Source organism: Netta rufina, assembly GCF_964035555.1.
Source record: "Netta rufina genome assembly, chromosome: 2".
NCBI lineage: Eukaryota > Metazoa > Chordata > Aves > Anseriformes > Anatidae > Netta > Netta rufina.
In genome coordinates, this window is record NC_140124.1 from 98,444,833 (window position 1) to 98,461,869 (window position 17,037).

The following is a 17,037-nucleotide window of genomic DNA, read 5'->3' on the forward strand; positions in this document are numbered from 1 at the left end:
TGATACTTTTTTCCACATTTAACTATTTCACATTTTACGTAATGTCAAGCTTCTGTCTTCTGTGAATGCTGCTACTGAAACAACTTGAGCTACTAAGAATATAACAAACCCTTTGTGCAATGCACAAGCATGCAAAGATGTGGCAAACCAGGTCTCTGCAACAAATAGTTTTCCAGAAGCCTTCAAGAAGCTAGTTTTGAAGTAGGTAGCCAGCAGAAGCAAGCAGGTACCACCTGTCCTTTTTGCCTGCACTGTCCATTCAAGCCACATTCAACTGCTTTTGGGGTGTCTTTAGGCAGTGACAAGAGACAGCAATCGTTACTTTGAGGTAACATACAGGTTCCCAATTTGAAAACTATAAATCTAAGCAAACATGAAGTCCCTGTAGTCTCATGAAGGACCCAACATTTTAGCAACTTACTCAAGCGCTTAAGTAGGCCCCTTCATTTTGCTCAGACCAAAGCATTTTAATCTTTTCCACAGGAGTCTGGCACTCCCTGCATGATGAAATATTTCCGCTGCCTATCCAATTGGATCAGCTTCCAAGATTCTTCCACAAACCCCTGAAGTTACTTTGCTGTGTTGTGGACACTCCTCAGAACTCTGCCATACTGTGACTACTCAAGAAGCACAGGATCTGGTGCAGTATTTTCAGTGCAGAACTTGAAGAAATTAACTGGTTCTCAGAACAACAGCTACAAGTGACATTAAAACTACAAGCATGCTTGCTTTCTGAGCTGAGTTCATGACATTAACAACTCTGACTGCCCAAACAAGCTTCTCTACACATTGAGAAATTAATATTACTGCAGTCCATGAAGTGGATTTTTTGTTGTTTTTCAAATTCATAAGGGGAAAAAAAGGAATATGAGCCCAATTGCCACAAATGTGTTTTTTCAGGTATATTACCCACTTGGAAGGTATCAATTGTCAATTCAGTAACTGAGGAAGCAGCATTGAACATTGCCTGCTTGGACTGATTATCCCATATAACATCTTGATCTCCACATATAGGTGACCTTTGAACATTTAGGCATGCCAGCCTCATGTACAAGCTGCAGGTTATACCAGACTCCTTCCACCATCACTGGCAGGTGAGAACCTAGCAGCCCAGTGTCCATTATTTCCAGAGATGCTTGGTGCTCGCAAGTACTGACATGGCCCTATGACATGGGTCTCAGCCTGTACACCAGCTGAGAGTGCAAGATTTAATGATACGAGGTCTCAGGCCATCAATTTCTATAAAAACAAGAAGCAAGGCAGAAGTTTTACAGTGAGAAGTGAAGCTTCCTTTCCGCCCCAACAGCCATCCACAATTAAGGCTCCAGATTGAGCAACAGTAAAAACCAGGTAGACAGGACATTCCTGCCCTCTGTTCCCTAGGGAGGAAGCAGCAGATGCTGCTCTGTTTAGCAGTATACAGGACTACAGGCCTGCACCATGCTCTTAGGCAATTCCCAGAGCAAAGCACCAGCACTTAAAATAGTCACCTAGCTTAGCCTGCTAACACTGGTCAGGGAGTTGAAGAAGTGAGCCTAATCCAGTTCAGATCAGCAAGAGTTGGTTTTGACATAATACCAGAAGTCTTGGAGAATGTTTCCCAAAGACACCTTGAAGCTGGATGTCAGACAGTAGTTGCAATGAGTGATGCTCCTCTCTCCAATTCTGCCTACAAATCCCACCCACCCTATTTCACTATCACTTTCACTATCACTTGTGTTAGCATGATGTCCTGGCTTACAGAGCCCAAACTGAACACTTTTCTCTCAGTTGAGCAGGATTCTGCACAATCAGCTTCAAGTCCACAAGCTGTTACAGAAGCAAGGCCTAGAAGTAATTTGGAATAAAAACTTTGTTTCCCAGGAAGTCTGTGTAGCCATGTTGTCCATCTACTTCTACAGAGATAGGAGGAGCTCCTCCTAAGTTACTTGAAATTGTTTACTTTTCCTCCCAAGTCATTACTTAAACCTTAGAAACAAAGAGCCAATTGCTAGAGCATGATTTATTGTCCTTTTTAGGGAGTACAAAGGCAGCTTTACAAAAAACAGCCAGTAGTCATTACCCCAGTGAATTCTGTTATAACCTAATTCACTGTAAATCAAAACCTGCAGGCAGGTATAAACTGTAAGAGCCAAACCGCTCTCCCAAATCACTCAGAAGCCTCACTAGCACTTGAACACATTCCAGTACAGCCCCATGATCTATCACTTTGACTGTTTCCAGGACCTATCCTGGAATAAGAACCTTAAACTTTACTGACAGTTGTGCAACTGATGTGGCTGCTTAAGCAGCTGAGAGCAAACCATTCCTCCTGCTTTTACAGGAAGACCAGATGAGTACAGCAAACCACATCTTTGAAGTGATACCGAGGAGACGGACAAAGATGCAGTTCAGGACTACTGGCCAGACCAGGAGTAGTTTGTGTCATTCGAAGCATTTAAAGAATTATTTTTGGTATACGGTGTTCTTTGTTTCTCAAGTGGAACCGCATGCCTCCCTCTTCCCCAAAGCAGTGGAGTGTTGGTAGAGAAGGGACGCCGTGTAAGAAGTGACAGTTGATGCTGTTTCTTAAGAAAATTCCGACTTCTGATTCACAAACCAGAGGGCATCCAACTTAGTCCTTCAACTGGGAAACTTCGTAGAGGTATGCACCAAGCATCTTCACCCCCTGGATGTAGTTGTACCTGTAGGGAAGATAATTTCCATTAGCATGTCTTCATGTCTTACTCTGAGCTGTTTCACTAGTAGCTGTACACTTTGCAGTATCTGTCCAATGGAGCCAAGAGATGCTACAGGAACGACTGCTGCAGGACAGAAATGCAGTGGGAAGCTTTCCTTGGGGAAGCAGAAAGGAGTCCAGCTTTGACAGCAAAGTACAAAAGCATTCTAGTTTCAAATGTGCATGATCAGAAGTAGTAATAAGGTCAAGATTCAGCTACAGACCAGTTACCACAACCACCCACTCAGTCATCCTCTGATGAGGAAGTTGCACTTTGCCTTTCAACAACTCAAAGAGCCCAGTCCTCCTTGGTCTTTTCCATAACACATGTTAAGACCCACAGTACAACTCAGTCTGTCATAGAGATGCATGTTCTTACCTATTTAGCTTCTCATTTTGAGAGTGTGCACCATCATCTGCAGCTCCAACAGGAAGCAGCATGACATTCTTGCCTGTTGCTTCTTGAAAAGTAAGGGTAACAGGAATGCTTCCTCCCTCCCTTGTCAGGTCTGGATCAACTCCAAAAACTAAAACAAGGAGGGACTCCAGTCAGTTTGGGGTTGCATTTGTTTTTCTAACACATTCTTACTGCTGCTTAAGCAATCAGGTACCAAACATTTGTTTATGGTGCTGGCCAAACCAACAGCTCTTAATTAGCCATATGGCAAAGACCAAAGAATTGTGGAATTTCACCCCCAGAAATTGTGTTGGAGTATTAGCAGAGTTTAGTTCAAGCAGTTAACACTACCCAAAAGGCAGTTGTACTCCAAGAGAAGTTAGATTTGCTCTAGTTCACCTATTATAACTGCTTAAGATGCTAGAATGCCTAAGCTTTAAGGTCTTTGACTATGGAAATAATCCCAACTACTGACAATTTCATCCTTATACAAAAGCAGCACTATACCAAAAGGCTTGCACAGTAGGGATGAGCTTGATAGTAACTTTTCTTCTATCCTGCACCTCCGAATTGAGTTTAAGTACTGCAACTGAAATCCTTTGTTACTTAGCAAGCCAAATCTACTACCTACGAGCAGGCAACCATAAACATTCTGCAAACATGACTTCCTCAGTGCTCCTTGAGGTACTGGAACAAGAGCTCTTTAGTCCCCCCCCAATACCAAGTGGAAAACCCACTGACCTGTCTTCATGGCCCTCCTGCCAGCCATGTAGTGTGGATGGTCGAAGTCAGACACCCAGGGTTTCCCACCATGGCCTAAGTACACTTTGAATTTGTTGGGGCTCTGCAGCTCTGCAAACTTTTTGTTCAGGTAGTCTTCAACCTATAGGAAAGATTGAGAAGTCTTTCTGTTATTCACATGAGCACTGGTGAAGACAGCATACTAAAGGCATATAAGGAACTTGCAGGTCACTACTGCTGAACAGGTACAGAAAAGCTATTGCTATTTCATATTATTACTATGTAGCTCTGTGGTCAGAACCTCCTTTAGGCAAGTAATAGCATTACTGTAGAACAGTCAGCCATTATGTCAAACTCTTACACTTTGGAATATGCTCTGGTGGCAATGCAAGTGCCCTGCAGTTAAATCAGCTTTCATTCCTGAGCTGTCTTCAAGTTAGAAGAGAGAAACTGGAGATCAAGACCACTATACCAACTCCCTCAATATCTGAGCTCAGGTGCAGAACATGGAAGACTGTAGCAAAGTAAACAGAACTGCTTCAGAAATCAGGAAATTTCTCCCAGACACAGAGAAAGGAAGTCTAGAGACTGTTGCTTTGAGAACAAAGCATCTCAACATACATGCTTTGTGACTTCTTCAGGAGTCATGTTTGGCACAAGCCTGATTGAGAACTTGCCAATCACTTTCCTAGGAATCACAGTCTTTGCTCCAGAGGCTGAGAAGGCTCCTTCAATTCCATGGAGAGACAAGGAAGGGTACCTCCACCTGTGCATTAGGATATCTCTCTGCAGAAAAGGCAAAGATGCAAGGTTACATCAGATTTCACAGCACTCCCATAAAGTAAATTCCTTCAATCTATTAAAGACTTGCAAGTAGCAGTGCTTTCTCACATGGACAAATGCATCTCGATCGTGATCACTCAGTTAAACAGAAGCCATTACTCCCACCAAGCACACATTGATGCAACAGCTGGCTTCAACACCTTCAGAGATTTTTCAGTGGCCCTAATTTGGCTTTCTCCCACTTCTATGCAGCTTACAGGACAGCCAGCCTGTTTCTGATAAGGACAGAAATACCACTTTAAGATGCTCAAGAACTATAGAAAACACCTCTGGCTCAAGTCAGGCAGGTACCTTCATTCACATTTTTATGGATCACAAATTTTGTAAGTCTCTCCACTGCAAACTGAGACATACTGGGCTCCTTTCAGCTATCCATATTATCTACATTAAACTGACAGAACTCTGGTTTCATTGACATAAGTATTACTGCCTACCATCACTGGGACCTTTCAGATACACATTTCAGGTACAACCTGCTTCTAATCCCCATTCAAGCAGAACCATCACTGCCCAAAACGTTCAAGCACATTGCTTCTCACCTGGAGATTACAGCCTTCTTGTATCTCCCCTTAGCCCCTAGTCATCTATTGCATGCATAAAGCTTAAAACTCTGCAAACCAACCCAGGATTTCAGTCTGGCTGAAACTGAACAGCTTTAGTGCAGTATCTGAAGTGACAAGCATCTTGCCAGCTCCTCCTTACACATTATATTTCATCCATTACTTTATAGGACAAGGCTAAACAAGGAAGCCTGTGCACTCTCAGTTGATGTAAACCTGAGCATGCAGAGACAAGACCGAGCATATAAAACTGTTACTTAGGGCTGCTTGAGTTGAGCCTGAAGTCCTCTCCTGACAGTACTGTGACAGGAGACAGACCTGCACATGTAAACTTGTCCTTTACAACACTTTTAGCATTTTATGATAGATGCATTTACATCTATGGCTTATCTCTTTAAGATCCAAGGTGTAAGTATTGCACACTAGACTCAATGCAGTTAAAAGCATTTATTTGGACAGCTCACAGGAAGGCCATTTGAGAAGTACAGACAAGCATTTAGCAAACTTGAGCCTGGACAAAGATTTGGGCAGCTACCTAGTTCGTGCCTACAAGACAATCTTTGCTTGCCAGGTCTAGGAAGACATTCTGTACATCAACCTTAAGTTCACAGCCACCCTGTTTTCTCACCTTATGAGAAGTCCCATCTACAAACAACTAGATTGCTGATAACCCACTGCACTTCCCACACAGATGCAGGAAGTCAGATGGTTTGTGTACATGCAGTATCTGACCTCTGGAATTTTCTCCAGTGTTAGCTTTTTTTTTTTTAATCAAGTCTTAAGAGAACAGCACTAGATAAGGAACATTTCAAATCTGTACAGAACTCTCCTTATGCATAGCAAAGAACAACAAGGGAGCAGCTTTAAAGCTGCCTAGGCAGCTGGCCTAAAAAACAGGATAACTACACAAACCTTCCAATAATACAACACTTTGCAGAGGAACTGCTAGCATGATGTAGTCAGCTGTGCAGTATCAGAAGTTACCTTCAAGGCAATCTCATGATTTTTAAAGACATCACATGAATTCTCTGCCTACTGAATTACTTGGTAACTACACAAGTACCCACAGAGGTTTGCTTGTCTTTTACTAATCCAGAAGTCTGAACAGACACAGCTAACCAGCACAAACAGGAATACAGAATACCTTTGTATCATGCAGCAGTTTTGTTGCTCCTACATCTTTTGCATATTCTCCCAGGTCAAAATCTATTTTCTCATATAGTGCCAGCTCCTCATCAGTAACAGATGCCACTGCTTCATTAATGCCTGGGATGAGGATTTTTCCTTTCTTGTCTATAAGACAGCCTGTAAAAAAAAAAAAAAAAAGAAAAAAGCACTTAGGATCAGCATTCAACCAGAAAAGATGTCATTACAGGGCGCATTTTTATGGGTGGTAGGAGTTAGTTTTCTGAAAAAAAAATCTACAGACTTAATAAAAATGGCCTCCACCTTCCAGAGCTTGTTCCACTAAAAGCATGGAAGGCACTCATGAAGTTTGCAGCTATCCAGAAATCTGCACTTCCTTGCACCTGGACTCTACTGCTACATGTTTAGCTGGTTGTTTGAAGGCAGGATTGCCCAAGGAGTTTGATGTAGCATATGTAGAAGAGTTTGCAGGAGAGATGATTTAATTAACATTCAAGTTTGCAACAAGATTTTAGGAGAAGCTAGGCAAGACCTTCCTCATATTCCTCTATTTAAGGGATCTGCCTGTTTTAGGCATACCTGGCAAACAGCTTCACTGGCTCTGCTGTGTACACAGTCCTAAGGAACTCCTCAGTGCTAACTCATGCTTTAATGGGTCTTACTCCCACTTCAGATGCATTCAGTGAAACCTGCTTTCTTACCCATTAGAGCAATGAGATCTGTCATGGCCTCATGCACTGAACCACCATAAACTCCAGAGTGAAGGTCCTTGTCACTGCATTCGACCTGGTCAGAAATGAAATTCAGGTGAATCTTACCATGGATACACCAAGAACTGCACAGAGAAGATAATCTTAGCTTTTTGCTGGGTGTATTTCAAGAATGCATCTATTTTTGAATCCAGGCCCAGACCACTCAGTTGTATGTTAAAGCATAAGCTTTTTATTGCTCTGAAGTGCAAACCCTTAGTACACTGACTGTTCCAACCCTGGAGACTGTGGTGACTTCTTCCTCCACTCATGGAATTACTTGAATTAAGACATCCATGCAATGAGAGAGTCATCCAGTGAAGCTGCTGGATAGCTGAAAGACAGCCCTTCTACCCAACTATCACACAGGATAGTAAAAGGAAGATATTTAGAGAATTACAGCAGGATCTGTTCTACTCCATCAATTCTACCTTTTCTGAAGAAAAGCTATTGGCTTGGATAATCCGGAGCTACCACTCATCTTCTTTAATAGAAAACTTGGCTCAGTAATACTCTTTGGCAGTGTATTTCAGAACTCACCTCTATGAAGTAGTAGCAGATACCCCTCAAGCCATAGGTGATACAAGGCTTTTTCTTGCCTAGCCAGTAGTTGTCAGAAATGCAAACGTAATCAACATCTTTGAAGAAAGTGTCTCGCTGAGCAAAAATCAATTCATCAAGGCCTTCTGATCCTGATTCCTCCATACCCTCTAGGCAGAACTTAATGTTTACTGGAAAATCCTTTGAAAATGAAAAGGCACAGATTAAGTATGTGAAAACATCTGATTCCTTCAGTCATCAGTAATTCTGATCTGTGATGTACAGAGCAGAACAGAGGTAACTCAGTTCCATGGTGGTGGAATCTGGTAATTATATCCAAAATAAGTTTAAGTGCAGACTGTGCTTAAATTAAGGACACTTAAGCCACTCTTTATTTGATGGTATTCAAGTTCTTCAAAAGAGTTTTAAATAAGCTCTAGAACAACTGGTTCCCAATCCTCTTAACTGCGGAAAGCCTTTGGAGATCAGTTGCCAAAGGTAAGTCACAAGGCTAGAAACTCTAATATTAACCACAAACTGCATGCCACAGGAGGAGTCAGAGCTACCTCGTCTGACCAGTTTACCATATTTGATGCCTGTGCAGCATTTGAGAATTGTTAATCCTTTACCCAAGAGCAACTGGTCTTACAAGATGCTCAGGGTATCTGCTTTATTTCTGATTGCACTTTTTCTTTAACAGACACAGCAAAGATCCCAGGTTAGTGTTACCAAGTTAATCTCTCCTCAAAATTCCGTGGCAGTGAGACATTAAGCTTTGCTGAAGGCCAAGCTAGTTATGACATCCTTACATGAAAGAGCACATTTGATTATTACTCCTGCTCCATATGTGTTTTCCTTTCTACATATTTAATTAAAGCAAAAACATTTTAAGTACAACCCAAGCATCTACAAGACCAGCTTGCCAGAAGAACAGCTCAACTCTTCCAGGAAGTCAGGGAATTTACATGAGTGTTGCATCATTCCTCCAGTCAGCTGAATAAGCAGCCTTGCCGCAAGGCTTTGTGGCTCGGATAACATTTATTGCTAGACTCAGCTGTATGTAGAAAAGCAGAATATATACTGGGCACATACCTGGTTCGTTTGTTGATAAGCCTCCAAGGCATTCAGCCAGGCAAGCACTGGACCTTTGTCATCTGTTGATCCTCTTCCATACAGCTTCCCTGCAGAAATCAGAGATAAATTAACCAGTAGGAAGAAAAATGAGGATGAAGTTGGTCATTTCTCACCTGCAGAAGAAAACATCCTTTTGCATAAGTTTAGCCCTGCTTATACTAACTTTCATAACAGATTCCTCTGAGGTAGCAGTTTCCCATCCCATTTCACACACCAGTGCAGTGGGATAGGTACAGGACTTCAGTAGTTCTCCCACAAAGCTACCCACCTCCTCCCTGAGCTGCCCTCTGCATAGAACAAAGGCCTAAAAGAGATGAAACTGCTTTGGGCTAAGCCATTCTTATACCCTCTACAATAATTACATTTTCTACAAACATGTTGGTATAGAAACAAGGCACCTCTTTTTAAGAAGTCTATTCCATATTGCTTCAATTCTGTAATTCTTTATTTTGAGAATAAGGCTTCAGAAGCTAGTGACTAATCACTTCTCTGGAACCCAGGAAGGACTTCAGCCAAAGACAAGTTTTACAGGCTGTGGGGAAGTCCCAGGAAACATATAGCACATGGATCATGGCAGAGGCAAATATTGTTGCAATAATTCATTAGAGCTGTGACTATGAGCCCTGTGTGGGAGATGTAACCGCAGTGCCAGAGCACATGGAGCCTGCAGGGTAAGCAGCAATTGGCAGATCCACCTCCTGCACTGCCAGGCTGCAGAGATAAGCCACAGCCTGAGGCAAGCCTGGCTCTTGCTATCAGAGGAGGTAATCTGACTTTGTGACTTGGACTCTGCTACGTGTGACCAAGTGCCCTGCTAGAAACACTAGTTACCACAGATACCTCTTCTTGGCAATGATTAACGCTTACACAACAAGAATGGTCAATGTCCTTCTGTTTGTATGACCTTTGGGTCTCAGCACAGAACAAATGAAACAAAGAAGGGGCTGTTGGTAGCATCAGATTTTGAAAAGTTTGTCTCCTCTTGGCTACGTGCTATTTCAACAGGAGCTACTGCTTGATTTCTTCATCCCCACTAGAGGAGACAAACACTCCTCTGGGCACTAGGTGTGCCTTCTGCGTACTCCTTGTAGCACAGTACACAAACACAAGGCAACCCATGGAGGCTGCTGTACCACTCCTGCCTCCAGACATAAGGAAGCAGCGTTGAGCTCCTGACCCCTGCAGTGGTCAGAAATCCCAGCCTGACATGACCTCACAGGCCACAAGTTTTGAAACGTACAAAAACCCAGCTCTCGGAAGCTTTCTGGCAACATGGAGGGCAGTAAGATTTGTTGTAGCTACAAGAGAGCATGCAAGCGCAGCCTAGAATGTCAGGGGAAAAAAACACAAGCGCTACGGGCAGCTGAGATTTGATGTCTCTATTGTTTACCATTTTCCCCTGCATCTTTTCTCACTAAGTGCTCACTTCTGATCTTATTCTCCTTTGACATTTCTTTCCAGGGTATGACTTTAGACAGTTAAACACTACACATGTTTAAGAAGTGCTCAGTTTCAGAGAAGTCCTCAGCTCTCACCATCTCTTTCTACCAGTGTGAAGGGCTCACTATCCCAGCCATCCTCCAGTGCCGCTGGCTGGACGTCCAGGTGGCCGTATACACACACGGTCTTCTTGTGTGGATCAGAGCCAAGCGTTCCCAGAACAATTGGAGGCAGAGGGATCTCTGATCCATCAGGCAGCTAGAAGTAGAAGGCAGAGGTTTTTAATGCAAACATGGAATGTCAGTGGCACATTTTTATCAAATGAATACTTGAACGCTATGCTTATAAGCTCATAACCTCTGCAGACAGCTAAACAAAACTAAGCTAAACTGACTGCCAGAAGCAGGATGTGCCAGTGAAGGTGTTACAGAACCATGTCAGAAAAAGTTTGACCATTCCCCTAACAGTCACTGTTTCCAAGCCACTCAGCACACCTCCTTTTAACCACCCCCACACCAGATTTTAGCAGAGCAAGCTGTCTGCATGCCAAACTGCCCTATCTAACACTTACCTAAGCACTGCACTTTCATCCTGTCTACATTACAACTCTCAACAAGAAACTTCCTGACAGTGGTATCGCTGAGGACAACAAGTGCCTAAACTCAAAGTCTGTGCAACAGCTGTATTTCTCTGCCTGCAGCTGAGCAATTGGCAGGGTACTGCCGATGAACTTAGTTCAAGAGTTCAAAAGCTGGATTTAGCTTAGTTCTTTGGAGTGCCCCATAAGCAGTTATCCCCTGATGGTCTCAGTCAGCATATATTCCATTTTGGTGAACACATGCCTAGAGACTGTTCAGCAGATTAAAATCAGAATCAGCTTTGACTTTTGGGCTCCAAGTTCAGATTTTTATCAGCGGGTTACACAATCTTTGCCCAGCTGCAGCTTTAAGTTATTAAAGCAATATTGCCAGAATTTACAGCTACACTGAGCAGTACTCAGTACAAACTGCTGCACAGCAGTAAACTAATTGTGATCAGGCAACTCAGCCTGTTGTTTTACTTTGCTTTTCATTAACATGGCAGCAACGGTTCTTTCCCAGCAAAAAGTTACACTGATGAAAGGAATGAGATTGACTCAGTGAACTGAAACACTCGTGACATGATTTTAGGCTGTAGGTAATAGAGCTAGAATTATCCTACAGATTCTCAAGAGCTTTCTCCCCTCAAGAGGAGACATGAGATGAACTGTTGTCCTGCCAGAAAGTGTATTCCAGTTGCCAAATGCAAGAACTGCTCAGAGGATCCTGATATACTTAGATCTCCCCCAGCAACCATTTGCACCAATTACAATAACCATCTTCCAAAACTTGCAAGTGCTCCCGATGCCTTTTGAATCTCACTGTCCAAATGCTAGTCTAACAGCTCTGGTGTGGGTCTTATTCTGTGAAATACAGTGACTGGGCACTTGAAGGAGGGCCCAGGAGAGTAGATGGTTTCTTTGGATGAAGCTCTCTCCCGATCACATTTCTCAGGTGAAGAGAAGCAATCCAGACAGCCAAAAATAAGGACGGGATTCACCTACAAAGTATCCATCTCTCACTGGTAAGGAAGCAGTGCAATCTTTTGCAAAATGTAACAGCCTTCTGGAAGAGCTGCCTAGAAGTCTTTTAGACCTGAAACTTCGATCAACATCTTCACAGCCTACAGGTCTAAGGGCCAACACCAGCCTGCTGTTAAGAATGTTTAACATGCAGGTACTGTTCCTGCTTGGTCAGAAAGGTGCTAAATATATTTAACATGAAATCCAACACAATGACAGAATTGATATGGATCCCAAGGCTTACTATAAACCACAAAGGTCTTAACAGGAGGCTCAGACTGTGTGGCTGGAAGGATTATCCCACACCAAGAGGCCTTTCTAGGTCCCACAGGACCCTTGTGTGGTGATCCTGACCAGAAGATCATCACACCTCCACAAATTAATGATCCATACAATACTTAGCTTGAGTGCACCCAAGGCTGTGCTGTGATATGCGGCTTGGCCTTCAGGCCTGCCTCATGCTGTGCACATCCCTTGGCTGCAGGATAAATTTAGCCAGCTGATTGCAGCTTGCAAGGCAGTTCCCATCTGGCACTGGCAATTACACCACCCACATGTCCTTGTCTTTATCTAAAAGCACAGCAAGAAGTTCTCATGTGAACATCTCTTGTTTGACACTGAAATCAATGAACAGAGTTGTTTTCTTTTTAAAATTATAGGATTTTCAAAACAAACCAAAACAGGCAACATTTCCATGGAGAGAATCTGCACAGCTAAATGGATGCCTGTTAGATGCTGCATGGTTTGGGTTCCCAGCATCTGAAGGGACAGACAATACTACCCTCCTTCATTGGAGTAGCAGCTCTAAAATAACATTTTAGATAATCCTTTACAGAGTCTGAGTGCCTTCCCTACTGTGATCATAAGAAACCAGCACACCTCCTGGTGCAAACCCACCTTGTCTTCTGAACAGACTTTGTGCTAAGCTGCTGTGGGGATGCTCACCTACCTTTTGTTTCCCAATATCCATAAGTTGGGTTGTGCCTCCCAGTCGCTCAATATCCTTTGCAGCGACCTCCATCATGCGTTTGATTTCACCCCTCTTCTCTGGCCATGCTGACACACTCTGGATTGCCACCCACTCAGCCAGCCGCTGCGGAAAGGTGGAAGAGGTACAGGTTTTACTACACGTCACTTATGGCACAGGATGCACTATAAGCACCAAACTTCATAAAAGATTTTAGCAAAGGTTAAACTTGAGGCAAACCAGCTTTGTCCTCTCCTCAAAGTAGTACTCTAATACTCAAAATCTCTCTGAAGTTTCACTTTCCTACAGCTGTCCTCCTGCCCCACCAGTGTAGTGCAGTCTGCAGATACAGAAGGTAGACTTAAAAGTTTGGCAGCATATTTTGCTTCTCCAGTTGCAGCTCTTTAAGCATCCCGAACCAGCTCATGTCTACCAGGCTTCTCAGGCCACCTGAGCTCTTTCCCATGTGACATCAGGGGAATTGTCTGGTAGTTAGACACTTGGCATATTTCTTGTCTGGTAGGTGACAGTGCTGTACAGCTGATTCCTTCACAGATTTGGGTGAAGGGGGCTGCAAACAAGGTACAATTTAATTGTAGGTTAAATGCCAAAGTGCAGAATTTAACCTTCCCCTCTGTCCCTCAACATGAGGAGTTTAATTTGAAAAAGCCTTATTCCAGCCTTCTGTATCTTTCCTCTCCCTTCTCAAAAGGGAAGGATCTAGTCTGGCATTCAGGAGCTACTGGTGTCAGCTATTTCTTACCTTTAAGCCAACTTTTAACATCCCACAACTGTCTGTACCACAGGACAATACTGAAAGAAAGCTTACCTTAACATAGAGGTCTTGGTGATCATCGATGTATTTGAAGAGGGTGTCAAGAGCAGACATCTTCTGAGCAGAATGCTCTTGCTGCAAGTTCTGTGACAGAAAAATAAGTGAGCCTTCAGAAGTTTAAGCAGCAGTCAGCAATGAAGCAGCTGCAGAAGACTTTCACCTTTTAATTGCTAACACCACACACCAGGCCACAGGAATATAAAACCTGAGGCCACTCCCTCCTTGGAAATCTGAGTGAAGTGACTAAAAAGCAAATCCAGCCTCAACAGCACTGCTTCTGCCCCCTCCCCAAACTAACTCTGGAAGCAGCAACTGAGCAAGCTGGCCTGTAGAGATATTTCATGACTTCACTGCAGGAGTACAGGCAAAAGGTTACTCAAGTGAAACACCCTGAAGTTGCATGTTATGGTACAAGTTGAACTGGTGGCGTGCCATAGCTTGACTACTAATGGCTAGGCCCAAGTACAACATTTTTGCTTGACCTCCTGTGCAGAGCACTAAACATAGGCAGTTTAAGAACTGTTTTACTCACCCTTGAAGTCCTAAGCTGCCACTCAGCTTTCCAAAGGAGGTCAAGAGTAAAGACACAGGAACAGAAACCACCCCCCAGCAAGCGGTCAGTGCCTAGCTCAGCACTACTACTTCCTTGTTCTGTTTTTTAGTTTCAGCTGAAGCTCACATGAGAAAATCCAAGTTAGAACTAAAGCTACAGCACCTCCTCCAAGTCTGGAAAAAATGAGTTTTACAAGCAAGCCCCTGGTCCACAAGCAGAACTCCAGCACTTGTGTAGTTCACTGAACAAGTGTGCTCAGCAGCACCAGCTGCTACAGGTCAGGAGTTTGTTCAGTCAGCTTCATGCCACAGCCTTTAAGCCTTTCTACTTCCACACAGAAGTCACAAGGCAAGTCTGATGTTGTTAGAACATTTCACTGTTTGTCTTTGGATTTCTGGAACAGCTGACTACTCATACATGGCTGAAATGAACACCACTAAGCTGTCCCACACAGCATACTACAATGAAAGCACATTCTACTGTCCCAAATCAATGAGACTTACAGAATGCATTTGCTGTCAAACAGGACTGTATTTACACAGATCAATGATGTGCTTTTACTCACTGGAGATGACTTCTATTTTGTCTTGCCACCCACAATTTACAGTATAAACACTGAGTTTTAGACACCAATTAAAATCAAATCCCTTCATTTTCAAGGAACACTTAATTGAAGAAACTGAACTGCTGGATCACATTGAATAGCCATGAATGGGTTCAGGCCTGAGAAAAACAATGCCTTTAACAGGACTATATAGACACTGCGAGGGTAAAGCAATACTTCTTCCTGAAGCCTAGTCTCCCTAAAGAAGCCATCATCCTCACACACAGCTGAAGCTCGGGCAAGATTCAGAGAAAGCAGCACACAGGCACCATTGCTGTATCCGACCCTCTAACTTTGCTGACCAGTTTCTATAGCAGCATCAGGACTCTAGCTTCACAGCAGACATCAAACACAAGCTACTATACAGGCTGTCCAAACAAGAACCAAGCTACTTATCGACTTGGGGACTACTTTAAGCATCATCTTAAATGCCATTAAATGCTCCTAAAAATTCAAAGGGGGCACTGAATCATTCAGTCAGTTGAGCTGTGGCAGAGGCCTGCCCCAGAAAGCTGTGAACATGGGAAGGCAGACACAGCTCACTGCACAGCACAGGGCTGGGACATAAGCTCCCCTGTCACCCTTTTAAAAATTTGGGTTAGCACCTTCTGCTAGCTCCCTGGACCAGCCAGCACCCTTCCCACCCTCACGGAAGACGCTCTGCACTTCCATTTCCCCCAGCGCACCCCAATCTTTGCCTCACGCAGCAACACAACGCAGCGGTACCGCAGGCCCTGGCTGCACGGGGACAGCTTCGCCTCCCCCCTTACCCGCAGGCAGGGCCAGCGCCGCAGCCGAGCGGCTCTGCCCGGTCTGCAGCGAGACCCGCGGCCCTCACCGCTCCCTCCGCAGCCCCCCGGCAGCAGCGGCACGGGCGGGCCGCGAGGCTCCGGTGCGAGACGCGGGGACGCGGCCGTGCAGGCCCCGGGCCACGCCTCCCGCCCCGCCCCCCAGCCCCCACTCACCGCCTCTCCGCGCACCGGTTCCTTATGGCCGCAGTGGCGGCTGCGGCGCCTTAAATACCCCCGGGAGGGCCCCGCTCCCCGCGCGCGCGCGGGCGGTGGCCAATGGGCGGGCGAGGAGCGGGAGGCTCGAGGGCGTCGCGCGGATGAGGGCGGGGCCTGCCGCCGGAGATGGGAGGGGTTTGCCGCAGAATATGGGCGGGGCTTATAGCAAGAGGGGCGGGGCCTAGGCACCGTGTAAAGAGCGGGCTGGGGCTGAGGGGGTGGTAGGGGCAGGGGGGATGGCCCCAGGGTGTGCCAGGGGAGGGTCAGGGGGAAATGAGGAGAAATTTCTGCTCAGAAAGAGCAGTCAGGCGCTGGGACGGGCTGCACAGGGAGGTGGGGGAGTCACCGTCCATGGGGGTGTACAAGGAGAGGCTGGACGTGGTGCTTGGGGACATGGTCAGTGGGTGACACTGGTGGTAGGGGGGTGGTTGGAGGTCTTTTCCAACCTTTATGATGCTATGGTAAATAAATAAATAAATATTGACAAAATATGAGAATAATGTGTGAAGAAATTCAGGAGGTCTTGGCCAGAGCCTGTGTGGATGACTGAATTATTCAATCAATTTGAGTTACTGAATTATTCCTGACATTATTAATGCCAGGAGTGTCCTTAGGAGCTCCTTAAATTTGTGATTGAGATGGATTAGGCAGATTTAGGTATGGTTTAAGTGGATTAGATAGGTAAAGCTTAATGTAGACGTGTAAAATGCAGAGGTGAAATAAGAGCACCTAGTGAAGAGGTTTCTTAGCTCCTAGCAAAGGGAGAAAGGCATAAGGTCATTTGAGGAGCAGGGAGAGAAAAGCTCGGGTAAGACAAGGCTTGATGTTAGTCCGCACCTAGCCTGAATGAAGCAAGGCACTGAAAGATGGGAGCTGCTGAAGCTACTTCTGTTCATGAGTAATTGAATAGCTCTGAAACATATAGCTGCTAACCACCTATGGACATAATCATTTGGTAACTAATGTTATTTTATAGACATTCTTAAGAGTGCGATAGAAAGAGTAGTTGGCCTAAGGCTGCAGTAATATATTTGCTACCTGAGCTACTGAAAGAGGCTTACCACTCCATCAAACCCTCTGGGTAGTGTGAATCTCAGTGCCACAAATGTAAGGAATGAGCTGATCAAATTTCCTGAAGGCATAGAGCCAGGACTTAGAGTCAATACAGAGAAGGGAAATGGAGCAACTTGATGACCCTGAGG

The 17,037-nt window shown here is 44.5% G+C and overlaps 1 protein-coding gene across 2 annotated transcripts; it reads right to left on the reverse strand.

Moving 5' to 3' along the window:
- Positions 1–1,994: 1,994 nt before the first annotated feature.
- CNDP2 (carnosine dipeptidase 2) lies at positions 1,995–15,732 on the reverse strand. 2 transcript variants are annotated; one of them, XM_084306764.1, is made up of 12 exons: positions 15,599–15,732; positions 13,666–13,755; positions 12,819–12,962; positions 10,365–10,527; positions 8,788–8,876; positions 7,696–7,896; positions 7,108–7,192; positions 6,405–6,565; positions 4,479–4,643; positions 3,858–3,999; positions 3,099–3,246; positions 1,995–2,684 (listed from the first exon to the last, which is right to left on the reverse strand). In XM_084306764.1, exons 2-12 carry the CDS (start codon positions 13,723–13,725, stop codon positions 2,615–2,617), a joined length of 1,428 nt encoding a protein of 475 aa, XP_084162890.1. In that variant the 5' UTR covers positions 13,726–13,755; positions 15,599–15,732; the 3' UTR covers positions 1,995–2,614. The 2 variants fall into 2 exon arrangements, with proteins under 2 accessions (XP_084162890.1, XP_084162891.1); XM_084306765.1 differs by lacking the exon at positions 15,599–15,732 and adding an exon at positions 14,204–14,291.
- Between the last annotated feature and the right edge of the window lie 1,305 nt (positions 15,733–17,037).

Coding starts and splice junctions, on each gene's coding strand:
- CNDP2 (XM_084306764.1), bottom strand. CDS start 13,725: ATGTCTGCTCTTGACACCCTCTTCAAATACATCGATGATCACCAAGAC. Junction 7,193..7,695: donor TCTGCTACTACTTCATAGAG/GTGAGTTCTGAA, acceptor ATTTCTGACCAG/GTCGAATGCAGTGACAAGGA. Junction 4,644..6,404: donor AACTGCTGCATGATACAAAG/GTATTCTGTATT, acceptor CCTTTTCTGCAG/AGAGATATCCTAATGCACAG.